Source organism: Temnothorax curvispinosus, unplaced genomic scaffold (assembly GCF_003070985.1).
Source record: "Temnothorax curvispinosus isolate PA1 unplaced genomic scaffold, ASM307098v1 QBEX01011159.1, whole genome shotgun sequence".
Lineage (NCBI taxonomy): Eukaryota > Metazoa > Arthropoda > Insecta > Hymenoptera > Formicidae > Temnothorax > Temnothorax curvispinosus.
In genome coordinates this window covers 1,750-22,025 of record NW_020220939.1, presented here as the reverse complement: position 1 = coordinate 22,025, position 20,276 = coordinate 1,750, and the positions used below count along the sequence as shown (strand labels likewise).

Sequence of the window (20,276 nt, the reverse complement as noted above, 5' to 3'; positions counted from 1 at the left end):
TCTTTTATCAAGATACACGTTTATTCAACTTTTTTTTCATTACAGAGGTACATCATACCGCGAGCCGTCAGGGGCCCCTAGTGGAACCACCCACTACTCTACAAAAAAAAAGTAATATGTAGGAAAAAAAAATAAATTATCTTAACTACAACACGGCTGTCTCATTTCTATAATACAATAAAAAGCGTTACAGAATGTCGAGACGCGCGCGACGTTCTGCCCACCAATCGTGTAAGAGATATCTATTTCCGAATGACCTCTCACCCGCGTCGCGATATCAAATACCGAATCTTCAGAATTAATATCATGTATTTATATATGTATCATGAAATATTATTACTTGAAGATATTACGCTGCGTTTAAATATATATATAATATATTGCAAATATGTACTTCTTAATAATGTTTTGTTTAAAGTCTATGTTTCATTGTACTGGGACGATGGGTGAATATTATACAAATTCAACTTCATCATTGGCGCTAACGTCAAAGCGAAATCGTCACGTTCGCCTTGTCGACGCTCATTTTCAGCCTTTCACGAATTGACACCTTTACCGAGACTTCCCACCCGCGTCGCGATCGCTGAAAAAAAGGAACGCATCGCTCGTTACGTCGGTCACTCGCGCTTCGATCGGGCGGTGACGCTTATCGCTTCTCGAGGGTCAAGGGGTCGAGGTGGGAAACGTATCGTTATCTCTCGACGATGTCGCTCGCGCGCGTAATTACGTGCGCGATTATTATCGTCGTCGCGGTAAATTGTAAATCGAGTGAAAATGAGATTGCGATCAGTTATCTGCAAAAATATGGGTATCTGGATAACAGCGGTGCACAGCGATTTTCATCGTCCTACAACACTACGCAGGAGTTACATCGAGCCGTCTCACTGTTTCAAGAATTCTATCGACTACCAGGCGACGGCGAATTAAACGAAGAGGCGCTGAATCAAATGGGTAAACCGCGATGCGGCGTCGAGGACATTTCGGAGCGCACGTTCGCTCCGCTTTCGGACAAATGGCCGAGGAAACATCTCAAATGGAACTTTCATCTGGCCAACGACATAATCTTGAAAACGACCCAAGCCGCGTTCGATCTGTGGGCAGCGAATTCGTCATTGACGTTCGAGCGCGATTCACTGAATCCCGATATTTTGATATCGTTTCGTGAGGGGCGTCACGCGATGCTATACTCCCGACGAAACGAACCGTGTTCGTCTGCGTTCAGAGGTCCTAACGGAGATGTCGCTCACGCGTTCTTTCCCACCGGAGACCCCAATTTCGTCTCGGAGGTGCACGTAGACAAAGCGGAGACGTGGCACATACAGCTGACTAAGAATCCCCCGGGGATGTACAATTTACTTCAGACATTGACGCACGAGATCGGTCACGCTTTAGGCTTGCCGCACACCTTCCGCGAAGATTCGGTGATGTTCGCGTTCGTGCCTGAGAAGACATTCAACTTACTCTAGAGGACGTTCTTTCCATTTAACACCTGTACGGCGCTAAAGAAAACGCTAAAGTTCCAAAAGTAATAACGACGACGACACCGACGACTACCACAACGACGACGACGATAACAACGACGAGTACGAAAGACGTCGAGATGGATCTGTGCACCTTGCGAAACGTGGATACCGTATTGATAACGAACGGTCGATTGTACATCTCGCACGAACGATACATGTGGTCAATCGATATAGACGGGAAAACGTACAAGAAACCCTTGCTATTGACGGACTACATGAAATTTCTTCCTAAGAATTTCACGCGTCTGACGGCCGCGTATCAGACGCCCTCGGGCAATATCATGCTGTTCGCGAGCAATATGAGCTACATGATCACTTATCCGCGTCTAACGCTAGTTTCAACTTGGCCAAGATCTTACACAGATCTCAGAATTCCCGATACCGCCAGGAAGGTCAACGCCGTGCTGAACACGAACGAAAGACGAACCTTCGTTATATACGACGATAATGTTGTGGGCGAGATAGACGATTGTTCGATGAATATCGTTAAGTACTACCACATCGACATGATATTTCCGGGAATACCTCACAGCGTATCGTCGGCCTTTCGATACATAGACGGTAATCTGTACTTTATCAGTAAAAACCGATTCTACAGATTCAACAAATTTACGAAAACCGTAACGGTATCCGGCAAATTTGATCTTAGGATCTTCGGTATTACCTGCCCGAGACAGGGACTGATGATGCAACTGCGAGATCTATTGAGTCGATTCGTTCGAATTGACGCGAGGGAGACGTCGAATAGAGAAGAGGAAGAATAGAACGATTCGACGTATCCCCTCCTTTACATGTCACTCCTGAGAATGTTATTGAAAGGAGGGGGAATCGTAATTTATTTCTTAAAATATATTTTGCCTCAACTTTCCTCGAACGACTCATTCTCGCGTGATCCGCCAACTGCACCGCGACAACGGAGAAAAAAAGAGAGAGAAATGTGTTCGACGTTACACGCCCCGTATTTCGAACAGCGCCAATCCGACGACGATCTCGAGAACGGCGTCGATAACGCGAAAAGAAGAAGAAGAGTCGACGAGCAATCGACGGAATTAGAGACTCCGTTTTTGAATCGGGGCAACGTCGACTGCTGGAAAAACATGTGGTGAGTTCGCGACGATCCCGTATTGCTCGCCTACGATATAACAATAATTTTTTTTTATTATTTTCAGTCACAGCAACGACGACGTCAGTACATCGAAACGTGACGCCGAACGTCATCCGGTGCGAATTCTGGAAAGAAGATACCTATTAACTAAAACGGGGTACAAATTCATAGACGTCGGTATCACAGCCGTACTCCCGTGTTACATACACATCGTCATAGGAGATTGTCGCGGCAAGGAGATCTCACTCTCGCCTGAAACGTGGAAGGAACTCATCGATCTTAAACGCGCGGTGTTGTCCCATCTACAGCGCGGAAAGAACGAGCGCGCTCCACCACCGATGTGCTTCGAAAACGGAAAACTAAAATTACGATTTAGCAAGATTAACACTCTGTCGACCCTACGCCTGGAAACGTCCACGACTCGTATGATCGTGTCGACGAACACCGTGCTCCTCATGTTCGACCTAGAACTTTGCGTCAACAACCTCGTGAATTCGTTGCGCGCGATCATCAACACGATCGACGCGAATCTGACGCGCTTCGTCGCTATTGCGGCCACCGTGACGGATCCCGCGAACGTCCCAAGAGCGATACGCGAGAGCGAATTCTTTGATCGCAATGACATCGTTGACTGCGAGTTAGTCGCTCTGTGCTTCGGGAATATTGAGAAATTATTGTAATCACATATTATTATTATTATTAAAAAAAATAAAGAGAGAAAAAAAACCCCCCCTATGGAACCTCGTTTGATTATTTTTTTTCTCCTCCTCTTCTCCAATAGAATCACATACGGATAAAAGAAGAAGTATGACTGCGAAGGTTAGAGAATGATAAAACATATATTTTGTTTTTAAAATACACATAAGTTTACATTAAGGCGAACAAAAAAATAATATGTATAGAAACTATAACACCGCCGTTTTATTTATCCATGAGTTATGCGAACAGTTCATTCCTAACCACTTCACGTATACGTCGTCGCCTCGCCTACGCAACACTTTCTCCACAAGATAAACGTCGGGGTCGGAAACTCGCAGCAACTCATGCTCGTAAAATCCTCCGGCTATCGGTTCCCCGCGGTAGTCTATTAACAGATACGTCACAGGATTGGTACGTTGTACTTTAGCGACACGGAAGATCTCGGTAATCCAGTTAGGGGTATAGCCCTTTTCGAACAGCGTCTTGAATTTGCTCATGCGCACCGGATCGTTTACCCTGAATCTACCCGGAGCGGCGATCTTCGCGCGACTGTACACCGTGGACAAGAGTCTCTTGGCGACGGCGGGTGTCACGTCCACCGGTCGCATCCCGATCGTTCTATGCCTGCGGTGGTTGTAATTCGTCAGCAGACGCGGCAGCGCATCGACCCACGCGTACGATCCGTTGAGCGTAAAGAGTTTCCACATGTCGTTCTTCAGCGTGCGATTGAATCTCTCCACCACCGACGCCTTCATCACCGAGTCCTACGTCGAGTAGTGATTTGTATCGCGTTTTTTTATAATCTCTCGCACGTTAGCGTTGTAGAACTCCTTTCCCTTGTCCGTTTGCAGATTCCTCGGATATCGCGCGTCCTCGCAAAATATCCTCAACAGGGCCGCGGCTACTTCGCTTCCGCTTTTGCTCTTGAGCGGTAACGCCCACGCGTACTTGCTCAACACATCGATAACCGTTAGTATGTAATAGTAACCCTTGTGTCGCGCGTAGGGACGCATCTCGACCACGTCAGCCTGTCACAGATCGTCGTAACCGCGCACCACGACGTGACGTCGCGGGAAGTTTCTCCGCGCCGGTGCGTGCAGCTCCTCCACGAGTCTCCGCTTCTCGGCACTCATCATTGCGCGCGTGTATTCCTCTCTTGACTGCGCGAAAAAAAGACGGCTCATCTACCTCCTTATTGACCTTTCCTCCTGTTACCGCGAATGTTCGCTATCTCTCTCTCGAACGATTCCTTCGTCACGATTCCTTCAATCTCGCGGAATTTGGCTAGAAAGTCGTTCATTGCGATCTGCGCGCCGAGTATCTGTCCCGTCTGCGTGGATTTAGAGTTTTCCAAGTTCTGTATCTGGTTTTCAATCTCCTCGAACTTGGTCAGAAACTCGTTCATCGTGATTCTGAGTCCGCTCATGACGTTGTTTTCAGTCTCCTTAAATTCGCTCAACGTGGTTCTGAGTCCGTTCACGTCGCCGTTTATCCTATCCACCTCACTTTTCACCGACGACAACGATTTATCGATCTCCTTTCCCGATTCTTGAAGCGCGCGTTTGACGTAACTCTTGTTCGTCGCGTCGCTGTCGATCTCCGGCGCGGCTAGACGTCGTAGCTTGCGCTCCCTTGCGTCGTAGGAATCCTCGTTCAAGCAAAGCGCGCTGTCTCGTATGTAGTTCCGCAGGGAGTCGATAGAGAATCGCGATCTTTCTGTCGCGAATCCGCCGCTGTCGCCGCGTTTCCTCAGAGACATTCCGAATTTGTTCACCGAAATTGCGCCGATCTTTCGTCGAGAAACGTACTGCCGTCGCGATCGACGCGACAGCTCAATTTATAATCAATCCGATCTCGCAAAGCTCCTCAATTATCGACTGAATCTCGTTACCGTGCGCGTCGTTGCCCGCTTAACGAGAGACCTCGAGTAATCGCAGACGATCCACCAATTTGTTAGGATCGTCCCAATAAACGTAATCCATTGTATTGTCGTTCAATTTCATGATCGACGGTAATCTGGTCACGCCATGCGCCAGCGCCCTTTCTATTACTGCCGATTCTACCGCGCGATACCAATGGAGCGATGATTTTCGTGTATTTTTGTCCCCTGTTGCCCATAATGGGGTTAAGAGCATTATAATCGCGTCTGTAAGCGTTTGTCGCTAACAGTATATTTCTGTACTTTTGCATGTCGTCCTCGGTGTAAATTGCACCATTGGGATATCTCTTGAAGATTAATTCGTACAAGCCGGGCGTGCCCGTGTATCTCACTCCGTTCACGATCACGGAATCGTCCGCGTTCACCTTGAACCGTTTGTCACCGAGCATCGTGCCGTCATTTCCGACGTACACACCGTAAACGATATCGAATTCATTTTGTGGATCCCCGTTTAGAAGAGCGCCCACGTATCATTGTCCCAACGGACCCAATTGACTGTGCAGTTCCTCGTGACTCTGCGGCGTTTGTAGAACGTCCCTTACGGGTGTTTCGGGGGAAGGCAACGGCAACGCGAAAACCTCCAGCTCCTCTCCCATCCGCTCGTGCAACGATAATTTTCGCGGTTTCAGAGGCGTGGAGTGAATCGGGAGCATCTCTGACTCGGCACTCGTTTGTTTCTTCTTCTTCTTAGATCTCGATATTATTTTTCGCGCGACTTTTCCTTCGTCGTCGTCGTCGTCGTCGTCTTCGCTATGCTCGCGTTTCTTTTTAATAACGAAACCTTTTGTCGTCGCTGCCGCCGCTGCATTGTCGTTCTTGGATTCACCTCTTTCGACGTGTTCGACGATTTGTTTCAACGGGTCGACGATCGGTTTGAATTGTCTCTCGAGAGCCATCTTGTTTTCCATACTGCCGGTTTTCAACGCTCTGTATTTTCTGCGTATCAACGCGCGCGTTTTAGCGATCTGCCGCGCGGTCTTCTCTCGGTCAACGGTGTCTTTCGCGTCGCTCATCGCGCATCGCTCTCGGAACGTTCGACACCTACTGATCGCTCTACAGTACGGCAAAGTCGTTGAATCCTCGTCTGTATCTGCCGTTTTGTAGCGCGCTGTCCTTGTCTATCACCACGAACCCGTACTTGCGCTGCCAACACTCGCGACACAACGCGCAGAAATCTTCATACGATATATCGGGGCTCACGTGATCGTCGTACACGTGTTTTAGATTAGTTCCGTCTTGTCTAAACAGGATCAACAGATTCGCGTTGTCGCGTATTAGATGCTTCGGTACTTTAGCGTACGTTTGACAGAGGTAAAAACAATCGATATTCGAATGTCGATCCATGGCGAAGTACTCCCTGATTGCGTCCTGTTTGTCACAGGCCACGTCGTCGAACACGAATATCGAACCGGGGAGCGCCTCGCTCGGCGGCACGACGTCGCGATTATTGGAGAACGCGCGATAACCGATCTCATTCATCGATTCGAGCAGACTCTTGAGGTAACGATACTTCGGCTGATGGAGAGATTTCGAGTACACGTATACGTTTTCGAAACACAGACCGTGCGGACTTTCCAGTAAGCTTATCAACACGTTCGTCTTACCGCAATTGGAAGGGCCGCAGATGACGTAACGTATTGCGATCGGTAAAAGAGGGCCGTGTCGACGCATTTCTCTCGACGTTAAACCCGACGTCAGTCGCGTCTTGCAATCGAGATTCGACACTCCTATCGCCGACGGTTGTCTCACGAATCGCATTGTTACGCGCGTGCGCGCACACTTGCCCTATTTATACGTACGTTCGATCGGTATACGCCCTCAGTTACCGCGATGTTTCTCGTCCTGGCGGATAAACGCGATATTCTCGGTCTGTCCGCCGAGCAACTGAAATTCGTGCTGAAGATTTTTCTGCTGCGCAACTTTTCCGAGTACGTCGATCGACTGTGGGACAAATTGCCCGTTCATCTGAGGACGGATCCCGACGTACGGGACTGTCATCCGTGTTTGAGACATTACAATCGTCCGTGGTAGAGAACGCACATAGACGGTCTACCATCGCTCATAAGGGATTGCGGTGCATGTCGCGCGCAGCGGCGCGAAGCACTGGCAGCGGCCTCCTCAACAGAGCGATAAATGCGCTACCCGTCGAATTACACATACCCGGCTATCAATTCTGCGGACCGGGTACTCGTCTCGCCAAGCGACTAGCGCGCGGTGATCGAGGTATCAATCCGTTGGACGAGGCGTGTCGCGAGCACGATATCGCTTACTCGCAAAGCGGTAATCTCGCAGATCGACACGTCGCCGATCGAGCGCTAGCCGAAAAGGCGCGCGAGCGTATCACGGCGAGCGACACAACCATTGGCGAGAGAGCCGCCGCAACCGCCGTATGGGCTGCTATGAAAACAAAAACGAAATTGGGCATGGGTATGAGAAAGATGAAGAGGGGAGCGGTAACGAGGAAGAAAATTCTCCCGTTGGCGAAACGCGGGGGTCTCCTACTCTTTCTACCGATATTGGGAGCGCTCGGATCCCTGATCGATGGAGCGGCTGGCGTGGCCAAGGCGGTGAACGACAACAAGGCCGCTCAACGTCAGCTCGAGGAACTGCATCGTCACAATCGGGCGTTGGAGGGTCGCGGACTGTATCTCGCGCCGTACAAACGCGGTAGTGGCGTGACGAGCAGAAGACGAACGAGAACGGGTAAAAAAAAATAATCGCCGAAAAAGACACTGATGACGCTCAATTTGCCGACGTTCGGCGTCACAACGAACGAGCAATTGAATCGGTCCGCGCGCCTTTCGCGCATACCTTTCTTTAGGGGCGTGTTTATGCGCGACGCGTTGCCGACGAAAGTGCGTCGCGACGAGAGCGGAATCGTGAATCTCGACGACGCGGAGGGCCCGGGTACGCACTGGGTCGCCTATGCGAAGAGGGGCAACAACGCGATCTACTTTGACAGTTTTGGAAATCTTTGACCCCCGAGGGAACTCGAACGATATCTCGGGAGTGACGTGAATATCGTGTACAACCGTCGTTCGTATCAGACGTTCGATCATAGCATCTGCGGTCAATTGTGTTTGCGGTTCCTCCGAGACGTCGACTGGAAACGTTTCTGACCATGAGAGAGGGAGAAACAATCTCGCTATGTCGCTGACTCTCTCGCTATCCGGAAGAAGCAGCGTCCTCTCAGCCGGCTACTTTCCCGCTCTGGATCTGAGCGGCGGCGAATACGAGATAGGCCTCGCGAATTTCGAGACGTACAACACGATACCGAACATTGACTTCACGAACAATAGATTTTACTTTGACAACAACGACGTGATCGCTATTCCCGAAGGATCGTACGAACTGGACGCTATAGATAGATACCTGAGAACAGCTATCCTCCGCAAAAAAAGTACGAAGAAGAAAGACGATTACATATACGTGGACGATAACGATGACGACCGCGAGAAAAGCGAACGCTCGATAATTTTACGCGCTAACGAAAACACTATGAGAAGCGAGATCAAGTGTACCTATAGAGTTGACTTCACCAAATCGAACAACGTTGGCTCTTTGTTAGGTTTCTCGACACGTCGCGTACTCGAGCCGAATAAATGGCACGCGTCCGACAAACTGGTGAATATTATGCGCGTGAATATCATTCGCGTGGAATGCAACGTCACCGCGGGAGCCTACAGCAACGGCAAGCCGGCACACACGATACACGAATTTGTGCCGAACGTTCCACCGGGATATAAGCTGTCGGAGACTCCGATGCAGATCATTTACCTTCCGGTCATCGCGCGTGTCACCGATATAACGTTACGCGTCGTGGATTAGATCGGACGATTGATTGACTTCCGCGGGGAGGAGATAACGGTTCGACTACACGTGCGTCGCAGAAAATAAAATAAAAATACAAAATCGGGGGCGAATATGTGCGTGCGCGAAAGATGCTCGTTTTGAACGACTCGTTCGCAAGAGCCGCATCCGTCATTGCATCGCGAACGTTATCGTTCGGCGCTCCGACGAAAGGAACGCGCAGACCGATTGTAAGAGAGAAGAAGAAGAAGAAAAACGGACTGAGCGCTGCGAACGTCGCTTTTCTACGATCTCTGGGATTCGTCGTGAAGAACGATTATGACCGACATTTTGAGTATCGGAGGTGAGCCGATCTTCGACGATCGCATCGTCAAAATCGAAACACACACAATCCATATGCCAATACCACGTTCGGGCACAGCGACGAATACGAATTCCGATACAACAGCAGGATCTGTACACTCTACCCTGCGAAAGTTTTCTGTACATCGAGGGAGTACTCTCCGACGGCGTTCCGGAAAAGGATTCGGATACGACGATGGACAACAATTGCGTGGCGTTCATGTTCGACGAGATTCGATACGAACTCAACGGCGTGGAGATCGACAGGAACAGAAACGTCGGAATAACCAGTTCGATCAAGAATTTCGTGTCGCTGACCACCGAGAGAAGCAGGAAGCTGCAAAACGCTGGATGGATTGTGATCAATGAATACGTGGGACCTCGTTCAAGAACTAGAATCGGCGATTTCAATTTCTGCGTACCCCTTAACGTTCTGCTAGGTTTTTGCGAGGATTACAAACACGTGGTGATAAACGCGCGACACGAACTCATTCTGATACGTGCCCGAACTGACGCTAATTGCATCGTCACGAAACCGGAACGTCACAAGAATCCTACGCTTACTCTGTTGAAAGTGCAATGGCGAATGCCGCACGTGGTGCTGAACGACGTCAATAAATTGTTCCTTTTACGAACGTTGGAGAGCGGACGATACCTAAGTATGGGCTTTCGCTCGTGGGATCTGTACGAGCACTCTTTGCTCCAAACCACGAACAGGCATTCGTGGGCTGTGAAAGCAGCGACGCAGCTTGAGAAACCGCGATACGTCATTTTCGCGCTACAAACCGGGAGGTCCAACAACTTATTGAAACACGCCTCCGAGTTCGACGACGGTAATCTCACCAATGTGAAACTGTACCTTAATTCAGATTTTTATCCCTACGACGATATGAACTTGGATTTTGAGAAGCGTAGAACGGCCATACTGTACAAGATGTACGCGAAATTTCGAAAGTCGTATTACGGATGCGAGCGAGAGAACGCGCTCCTAACGATGAAAGAATTCGACAAATGGGGCCCGTTCGTGGTCATCGACTGTTCTCGTCAGAACAAATCCGTTAAAAGCGCCACCGTAGACGTTCGCATAGAGTTCAATTGCAAACGTAATATAGATTCCAATACTACGGCCTACTGTCTCATCATCCACGATTGCGTGATCGAGTACAATCCGCTAACTAACATAGTCCGCAAGATCGTGTAAAGGAAAACAGAAGAAGAAGAAGAAAAACGTATCTATTCGTCTGACGAAATCGCGATAAGCTACAGGTTTAAACAGAGTGGGGGTAGCGACTGACCGTACAGAGAGACGATGTCCGCCGACCGCGACGTACCGATATTCGTGGATCTGCAGGGATTCGTTATCCGCGAAAAGTTCACAGTTAAAGAAGTAGCCGTGTTCAGAGACGGAAAGGAACTGATTCACCACGTGTTTCGCGCGCCATTGTCGTGGGATCTTCTATCGAGAGCGGAAAAATCGCGGGCGTGCTGGTTGACGACGAATCATCATGGTTTCAAATGGAACGATGGAGACGTGAATTACGTTCGGGCGAGAACGATCATCCGAAACGCCGTGTGCGATGGGCTGAACTGCGAGACGCTCAAACTCGTTTACGTGAAAGGCACTGAAAAGAAAGGATGGTTGGAGGAGATTCTCGGCGACGCCGTCGGTGAATTCAACGTTAAGATCGAGTCGATGGACGTCGAATACGAAAACATTGATCGACTGGAGACCCTCAGTGCGATCCGATCTTTCCTCTGCGGACGCCACGCGAAGAACTGCGCCATGGAGAACGTGTGCAAGTTACACGATTGGTGGGTGGAACGTCGCGCGCGTCTCGATATTCTGTAACGCTTTTTTTTAATTGTATTATAGAAATGAGACAGCCGTGTTGTAGTTACAATAATGTATTTTTTTTGTTTCGTCTAAATGTAAACTTAAAAATATATGTATCTCTTAATAGTGATAGAGATATTTCTTTCCTTCTTAATATTTGTAGCTCCCTACGCAGAGGAAAAAAAGGGCTGTAGAGTGCTATCTTTTCTATATAAAAATTAACGTTTGTAAGACTAGACAGTTTAAACATTCCTGTCTTCCCACGATTGCGCTTATAAATCTAACCCATAAAATCCATTGTACTCTTATACTCTTTACTGTTTAAAAAAAATATAATCTTAATAAGAAAAAAAGGTCCTCTTCACGGCGGTATCTTGTAATGCCCCCACGGTAGAGTGTCGTACGAGTCGGGAACGACGTATCGCTTGTCGTCGTACGGGCTGAGAGCGAGTTTCAACTCGGACACGGTGTGCACCTCGTGTGCAGTCGAACGAATACACGACTGACGCCTAAACTGCCTTATCGCGTCGTTCAGACAACACACGTAATCGTCGAACGTTATCGTTCTCGCGACCACGTTTCTCTTGATGCCCTTTATTTTTTTCGTGTCGCTCTTTCCCTCGACCCTCAAGGCGTACATTTTCGACCTCAGTCCAACGAATTCCGTCATCACCGCGCCGTCGTTCTCGTCCTTCATCAAACCGGGTATCTTCTTGTTGACGCGCGGCATGCGATACGCGTTGTCCTCGGGATAGCCGCTCGTGTCGAATCTCGCGATGTCGCGTTTCATATCCTCGTACGCGTCGTCGCACTCGAGAAAATATATGAGATTGTCGGTGTCCGTGTACATTATCTTACACCTTTCGCGATGCAGCGGCACCATGTAATCGTAATGAAAATCGTAGACGCGCGTCTTGGATATCTCGAGAATGCACATACCGACGTAGATGGGTTTGTTCAACCTCACCTCGAGCCTGCGCAACTCGACGGCGATCAGATTCTCCGCGAAGACGGTTCGACTGTGAAAATTTGGTTTCGCGATCTTCGCCTCCACGCCGTATCTCCCATCTCAACGCGTCACGAGACGCACGTCTACGTGATCTCGTACGTTTTCCATGGTCTTGCCGAATACCGCATTGTTCATTAATTTGTACATTTCTTTCTCAAAATCGTTGCTAGCGCGAGCTCTGAATCCCGTATTAAGCTCTATGTATCTCCGAAGCCACGGAGATTGCGCGAATCGAAGCGCGCGGTGAATCTTCGTGACGCACAATCTGTATCGCACGCATTGCTGTAGATTACGGTAATGCAGCACGTAGCGCGACTTCTCGCGCAGAGTGGCGAGGAGTTTATTGCACCGTTTTCCGGGAGGCTTATCGCGCGTCGGGCAGAACGGAAGGTTAGCGTGGGCGTCGTGGAGTTCATGCGGGTACGCAAGATCGACCTTCAAGATGTAACCGATAGCGGAGTCCAACTTCACGGACATTACGTCGAGACTCTCCGCGTCGTCGACCCATTGAAAGTCCGCGTACGGCAACGGTTTGCACATCGCCCAACCGTACAGATTGTTCACGTCGAAGTTCATGAGATACGTCGACGGTTGCGAAGAGTCGTGCGATCGCATGTATTTGTTGTTGGCTCGCGCGTACCTGTTGGAGCATTGACTCAGACCGCCGCGGATACCGCGCTCCACGAACATTACCATGTCAATATCGGTGAGCAATTCGAATCGCACCCCCGTGTACTTCAGCATTGCGTCCCACGTGTATCCCGGTAGGATGTAGTAATGCGCGGGATCCAGTCTGTAAGTGTCGATACAGGTGTCGCGAAAATTTTCGAAGATATCCGCTAGGAGAAGCACGTCCGTTTTGAGATACAGATCGCTATACTCGCCGAGATTTCTCACGCGAAAACAACGCCAGACGTTCCGCGCGTGCTCGTAATTGCTCTCGCTCGCGGTCTCACCGGTCAACGAACTGTAAAAGTCCTCGCGGGGCGGTAATTCCGTCACCAGCAACTTATCGAAGCCGTCGACGTACTCGTACGGAAATACACCTTTACGCGTGAGCAGGTCGAAATCGCTTTCGCTCAGTTCTGAAAATTCCGAACGCATGATTTTCAGTTTGTCTTTATCGATATACGACGCCAATTTCTCGAGACTGGTGCTGAGAAATTTGAACGAATCCACGAATCGCAATTTCGCGCAGTTTCCCCAGTTAACGCCTTCACTCACATTTTTCGTGAACGATATGTACGACTCTTTGGTGAATGGTAATAGATCGATTCTACCCTCGAAGCTGTTGGCGATATCCTTGATAATAAAGTGGGCATCGTAACCGGACAGATTGTGAAAGAACACAGGAATAACGTACGAGTCTCTATAATTTAGATTGCAACGCGGATGCGCGAGACCTCTGTAACGTCCGGTCAAGTGGCAGTGATCGCGCACGCGTTGACCGTCCTCCGATTCGAACGGTCTCTCACATATGTGGCAGCTCGTCGCGCTTTCGTGTCTCGTCCAACGTGAGCTCCGCCATGGTCACGTTCGTCATGAGTATCTCCTTCGCGCGATGCGCGATAACGTTGAGCTCGTTGACGAACAACGACACGCAGTCCTCGCCGCGACAAAATCTGTACCCGGGTTCAATCTCGGTACGGGCTGCACAGGTAGTATCCCACGCTAAACGCTCTGTGATGCTGATATGCGTATCTCTTGACGTTATCGTTGTCTATCTTTTCTTTCTCCAACACGCATTCCAGATCGGCGTAGACCACGAAGGGAAGTCGCTCCTTCCTACTGTGATCGCGAAAAAACAACCATTTGTCGTCGTTCGGAAGAACGATGGCGCAGTCGTTCATCTTTCCGCAGTCGGACAATTTCTCTCTCGAATGAAAGTAGTGTAAGCATCTGAAAAAAAAATATGTACGATTTTTTCATTCCACATACATCGCACTCTTTTTTTTTATACTTACCGATCGCATATGTACTTCACGTTCTTGCTCCTGTTTAACTGAGACCCCAATAATCGCGACAGATTCTTTATACACGCGAAATGACCGCCGTTCGAGTTGTTTCGCGAATCTGACAGATACAACAGATTGACATGACTGTTCTTCTTATCGTTGGTCAGCTGTAAAGAAACGGTCTCGTCGTTTCGTCCCCTCCGCCAAGTGGTGAAAACGTTGACGGACATGTCGTTGAGTCGTTCGAACCTCGAAATTTGCCTCAGAGTCATAGGAAACTCGATCCCTTCCAAATTCAGCATCGTCGCGTAATAGGGATACGACCCGCATCGATCCACGTGCCGCAGAGCGGGATACAGAGCGGAGATTACCGCCCACGCGAAACACGCGTTGTCGTCTGAATGCACGTTGATCACCGCTCTCTTCACCTTTATCCATTGCGGTATTTCAAACCAACATCCGGCGTGCATGGGATTGCACTTGTTCACGTTCACGATCAGGTTCAATATACGCGACAATGCCCAGCCACTGTCGCGTTCCTGAAACTCATCCAGACCCGCCAGAGTGGCATCGATCATGTATCTGTCGTACCATTCTCGCATATCGTGATTGACGCGCACTTGTTCGAGCACCGTGCGCCTCGCGTCCTTGAAAAATAATCGAGGATCGACGTGATTCGAGTTTATAACCGCACCGGTCAGTACGCGACTTTCGAAAGCCGTCTCTATCTCCGTCCACGAAAATCCTCTGCTCGGTTCGCAGTGACCGGCGCCCACCTGCGGGAAACGTTGACGCAGAGCGTTTCTCGCTCCTTCCAATCGCGCCACTCGAACGATAAGAGAGTTCAACGTTCCGGTGTACGTCGGGCGGGTTTTTTCTCATCATCTCTCTCGCAGAGACGCGAGACGCTCTTCGCACCGTCGTTCTTACTCGCGATACGCGTCCGACGAGTCGAGGCCTGTGGCGAATACGATGAGATCGCGATCTTCCTCCGACATTTTTTTTTTATATTTAATCCTCACACACTTCAAACTGACAATCTAATTGCGCGAGGATTAGCGTTCTCTCGCGCTTATATAGCGCCCGCGAGAACCCGGGCGAACCCCGATAACGATTTCAACGGCGGATGTACGGGATCAATAGGCCAGCAAATAACCACGCAGCGTTTCCTGGAATAACTTTGACAAATAACCGCGATCACACGTCTCGCGCGTATCGGCAACGTGAAGAAACGGAGAGACGATCTCCGACGACGACGATGTTTAGCGGGATATAAAATTGCACGAGGATTCACGTTGGCTCGCGCTTATCGCACGACGAATGTCAATAGGGCAGCAGATAACTCTGGAAATAGCTTTGAGAGATAACCGCGATCACGCAAACGAAAACGATCTCCGACGACGACACGACGAAATGTCGCGTACGTTGTTGAAATTGTTTCTGTCCGTACGATTATTGCAATGTAGATTTCAGTAATTATTATTAAAATATAACCTTCGCAAACTTCAAACTGACGATACAATTGCGCGAGGATTCGCGTTGGCTCGCGCTTATCGCTCGGCGGATGCCAATAGGGCAGCAGATAACTCTGGAAATAGCTTTGAGAGATAACCGCAATTGACCTAGAGGGGAAATTCGGAGTGGCCCGCCCCCTCGTGCCGCGCAGCGCGAAAGTGGTGGCGCCCCTCGCTGCCCCCCACTAACCCGGGTTAGAAAAGCAGCGGCGGGGCGGCTCCCGTCTGTCGACGCCATCCCCTCGCCCACCGCTTACGGCGGCCTCCACGCGTTCCGCTTCTTGCCCCCGACCCGCCGTCAAGTGCGCCCGGTTTTAAATCCCCTATAGTATGGCTACTTTTGTTCGTTTATAAAAATCAAACTCAAGTCTAAAACTGTAGATGTTGATAATATAACTGCAGCTTGAAATGGTTTCCAATTCTCTTTTTTTCCAACTTCTAATTGAGTAAATAAGTTAATTACATCGTGTAAGAAATCTCTAGTTTCTAAAAGTTTTTAGGATTTAAAGAGCTGTTACGTCAGAACCCCGGAATTTAGGTACATTGGTTCGACGGATAGCGAAAGAAAGGCTATCCGAGGGAGGGGGTAAAGGAAGACGTAACGAGATCTCTATGGTATCTCGGGTTCACGCTGGAAGGGCGCGTGCCTCGAGTCGAATGCATTTTTCGAAAAAACTCTAGTCGTGGGTCAACGTCCAGAAGGGACGCACGCCTACTGAGAGTTTTCGTGCACTCGCGGTCTTGTTTTCGGTCAAGGATAATATCCCTATTACCGGGGATCGGACCTTGTACGATTTAGAGAGGTAGTGAGGGGTGAGGTTTTATTTATAAATGGATAAACATTGAGTTTATTTTAATCAAATAATTAGAACATTTATTGTAAAAGGAATAGAACAAATATTTTTACAAGTTAAAGAATCATTATTGTATATAATAATACGTGGAAATGTGGTGTGTGTGTGTGTGTGTGTGTGTGTGTGTGTGTGTGTGTGGATTGACATTTGTCCTGGTACAAATTCGGAAGATCGAGGAGGATTTTTATAAAGATCGATATTCTGCTCGTCAACGATACATTTGGTGAGTAGATTGTGAAGAATAAGTGTTGACTATGTATGTGTGAATATATAAAAACGAGGGTTCAAACATTAATTTGGTAACATAGTTATCGGAATAAAATATTTAAATTTATTTTAGAAAAATAGTTATAAATTCATGATTGCGTAAGGGGCTATGATTACGATACAATGGTTGATTAGCGATTAGTTATAAATTTATACATTTATATACTATTTCTATAGTAGGGGATGGGGAACGCGGGGAGGATTCCTCGAGTACTTCGATACTCGAGTCGGAAAAGGAGGGAGAGGGTGATCGGTCACGATAGAGGGTGGTGGAACTAGAGGGGGAAGGAATTCCGTCGAAAGGAACAGGGGAGAAGTTGCAGGGTGATCTCTCCCGGAACTCCGCAAGTTCCTCGGAAGGAACTGGAGAGTAGGAAAGTTCAAAAAAAGGGGAAGATTCTGGGGTATCGGGGAACACCCGATACGCAAGGAAACAACAGGCAGATGAGGGAGATCGGGAAGAGGGAAAATCGGGGATAGCGAGTTCGATATGCGGAGACCGTTCGCGTCTTAGAAATGAAGCTAGGAGCTGTCGCTCCACTATGCGGGCGCGCCTGTTCCGAATTAACCGATTGCGGATAGTTATTCCCAAAGACTTGCGGCGGTGGATTTTCGACTTCACTAAAATTATTTTATAATTTTGAAATCGAAAAAAAGAGGGAGTTTTAAAGATGATTTTATACTTATACGTGTTCTCGTGTATGGTATTCACACATATATATGTATACTGTAGGGATGTATGTAGATAACCGAGCGGGTATCTCGGACTTACTGTTGACGGCTGTGATCGGGGAGTCTCTGAGGTGACTGCGGCGGATTCTTCCGGAGGTAGGTTTGGCTCGGTTCTGTGATGCGTCTTGACGCGCACAGAATCGACTCGCGACGCGTCAGAAATCTGGTTTCACTTGAGGAATACAGCTGGATGATAGTTGACAAGTACGGCTGGTAAATATAATTTTAAGACGTCTCGGACTGGATCAGAAGTGACTCCAAGTGCGCAAAGTCGCAATTTTTATACAAAATTAAGGAGGCGGGATTATGTTTTAATCCGATTTGATTGGGTGGAGTTCTCTTCTGATCGTGACGTATGTTTCAATTTTCCGCCTATCCCGTGGCGAGTTTCCCCAAAAATCGTCATTGCCTATGAGCAATTTTTAATTAGCGGCTATTCATTGGCGAGTACGTTATCATCTTGCCCTTTAACAGTCCCTTCCAGAGTCTTAATTTTATCAATCGCCGCGAGGCGTGGGTCTTAGGTCAAACCTGCGTTTCACGGAAAAGCGTGAGATCAGCCCTCCCGTCACCCAGATCCTTATGGCGTTTTTAATTTGTTGCGCCCTTTGTCACAAAATTTTGAGATAATTGAAATTTCGTGCTTCATTTCGTGGAATTAGATGGAATGCGACAAACAAGTCTATAATTTGCTTATTTTATTAGGTTCGAGTCTTCTGGAAGATTTCGTCATTTACCATTTAATGAGCGATGACAGTTGGAGTGCATCCGCTTCGTCAATTGATAGCCGCTATTTTATGGTTTCCGTCTGTTTTGTGTGATGAGATGAGTGATTCCACGAAAACCGGCACTGGTTTCTGACATTCACCCGACATTGAGAAATATTATATCATATATCTAATTCAAATTTTATTACTCTTTTTAAACTGAATTTGTTTCTTAAGATAATTTTTGAAAAATTATATATTTGCGCTGGTTATGACATGTGTAGACTATATATAACGCTTACATCAAATTAAGAAGTAGTCTACCACGTAAGGCAGTTGGCTCACGATCCAGAGGTTCCGAGTTCGAATCCCACCAAAGTAAGTGTGTTTTTCAAATACGAGAAAATATTTATAATCATAGACTGCATCTTAAGAAACAAATTTAGTTAAAAAATAGTAATAAAATTTCGAAATAAATAATTCTTTTTATGTCGGGTGAATATTAAATGTATACAGAATATGCGATATCCCATTTTTAATGTTCCTAAAATAATCTATAAATGTTCTATAAATATATTTTGCATATATAAAAAAATTATGGATTATGCGGAAAAATTTATAAAACATTTGTAGATTATTCGAGAACATTTACAGAAATTTCTAAGGACATTCAAAGCGGGACATTACACGTTCTTTGCACATTTATAGATTATTCATAGAAAATTTATGAATATTCTAAAGAATATTTATAGAACATTCATGGAATATTTCATGCTGTATGGGAAGTGTCCACAGCACAACAAATTTTCTCCTTCCATGAAATTTCTTGAGAAAGGGGTGCACTGTGCAAATGCATATATTTCTTTTATATTTAGGTACATTTTTTATCACACGCGTTTAAAAGGCATGATAAACCACCTCAGACTGTATGTTTGCATACAACTTTCAGGAATAGGCAACCATCTTGGCCTTGTGACGTCATGGTTACGTCACGACTGAAAATCCTAATAGAACCAAGGATAGAATGTGCACGGTATACTATATACTTATAAAGTATATACCGATAAGGTATATAAGATATACCGATATAGTATACTTAGATTAAATTAATAAAATTATGTTCGTTGCCTTTTGTACTGTGCTACGTGAGATATAAGGATTACTTAAAGCGTCTCTTCTGTCCGCATGCAGCAAACAATATCAAGGTTTAAGCATTTTGCAGCATCTCGCAGACTCGCCTCTTATATTGAACACGTGACGATCTTTAATTACGAGAAAGTATGCCGCGTGGCGGCAGCGCGTGTTACTAGCGTAATGGTAGATTGAGTCAAATTGAATTTCTATAGGGTGAGTCATTTTAATCGACGCAGGCAAATATCCCGAAAAATATGAAAAATACGGAAAAATGTTTCAGACAAAAGTTGTAAAAGGGTGACACATGATTCTTATAAGAGTCATGTCGTAGATATCATCGTTTTCAAGAAATTTTAAAGGTGACTAATTTCTTAAGCGGAACTTGATTTTTTCTTTGAAATAAAAGTTGTAGATCTCGTCAAGATGTTTTCAAAACACTATAATAAAGCCCTCTTTTGTTAAGAATTTCCTGAGATATTTAAAATTTTATTATAATATTTTTAATATAAAATATCTCGTGAAGTATTCACTTTTCTACGACTTTATACTTTTATACATAGAATAATAAAAAAAAGCGAATAATAATATTAATTATTACATTTGCAATTTTGCAAAATTAAATGCGTCTATAAAATGCAATCAAATATGTTTAAATATTTTATTGTTTTTTTTTACAACAATCGATTCTTTTCATTATTCGATGTATAAGGGACTTGGTTCGTGGAGCGTGTGTTGTGCATGCGTGTAAAAGTTGCGGATAAATTTGACGAGAGTTTAGAGGGATATAGGAGGTGAGGTAGGCGCTAAACTGCTAGAAAGATAGGAAGAATAACTTAAATTTAGGATAGGATA

General features: G+C 46.9%; 4 protein-coding genes across 4 annotated transcripts; 3 read left to right on the top strand and 1 right to left on the bottom strand.

Moving 5' to 3' along the window:
- Window positions 1–704: 704 nt before the first annotated feature.
- Window positions 705–1,466, top strand: LOC112461206 (interstitial collagenase-like). The gene has a single exon (XM_025026359.1). It carries the CDS (start codon window positions 705–707, stop codon window positions 1,464–1,466), a length of 762 nt encoding a protein of 253 aa, XP_024882127.1.
- Window positions 1,467–1,600: 134 nt separating this feature from the next.
- Window positions 1,601–2,287, top strand: LOC112461205 (matrix metalloproteinase-2-like). The gene has a single exon (XM_025026358.1). It carries the CDS (start codon window positions 1,601–1,603, stop codon window positions 2,285–2,287), a length of 687 nt encoding a protein of 228 aa, XP_024882126.1.
- A 7,327-nt stretch (window positions 2,288–9,614) lies between these two features.
- LOC112461204 lies at window positions 9,615–10,619 on the top strand. Its single transcript, XM_025026357.1, has one exon. The coding sequence runs from the start codon at window positions 9,615–9,617 to the stop codon at window positions 10,617–10,619; it is 1,005 nt and encodes a 334-aa protein (XP_024882125.1).
- A 994-nt stretch (window positions 10,620–11,613) lies between these two features.
- On the bottom strand, window positions 11,614–13,789 carry LOC112461203. Its single transcript, XM_025026356.1, has 3 exons — window positions 13,737–13,789; window positions 12,407–13,630; window positions 11,614–12,271 (listed from the first exon to the last, which is right to left on the bottom strand). Exons 1-3 carry the CDS (start codon window positions 13,787–13,789, stop codon window positions 11,614–11,616), a joined length of 1,935 nt encoding a protein of 644 aa, XP_024882124.1.
- Window positions 13,790–20,276: the final 6,487 nt, after the last annotated feature.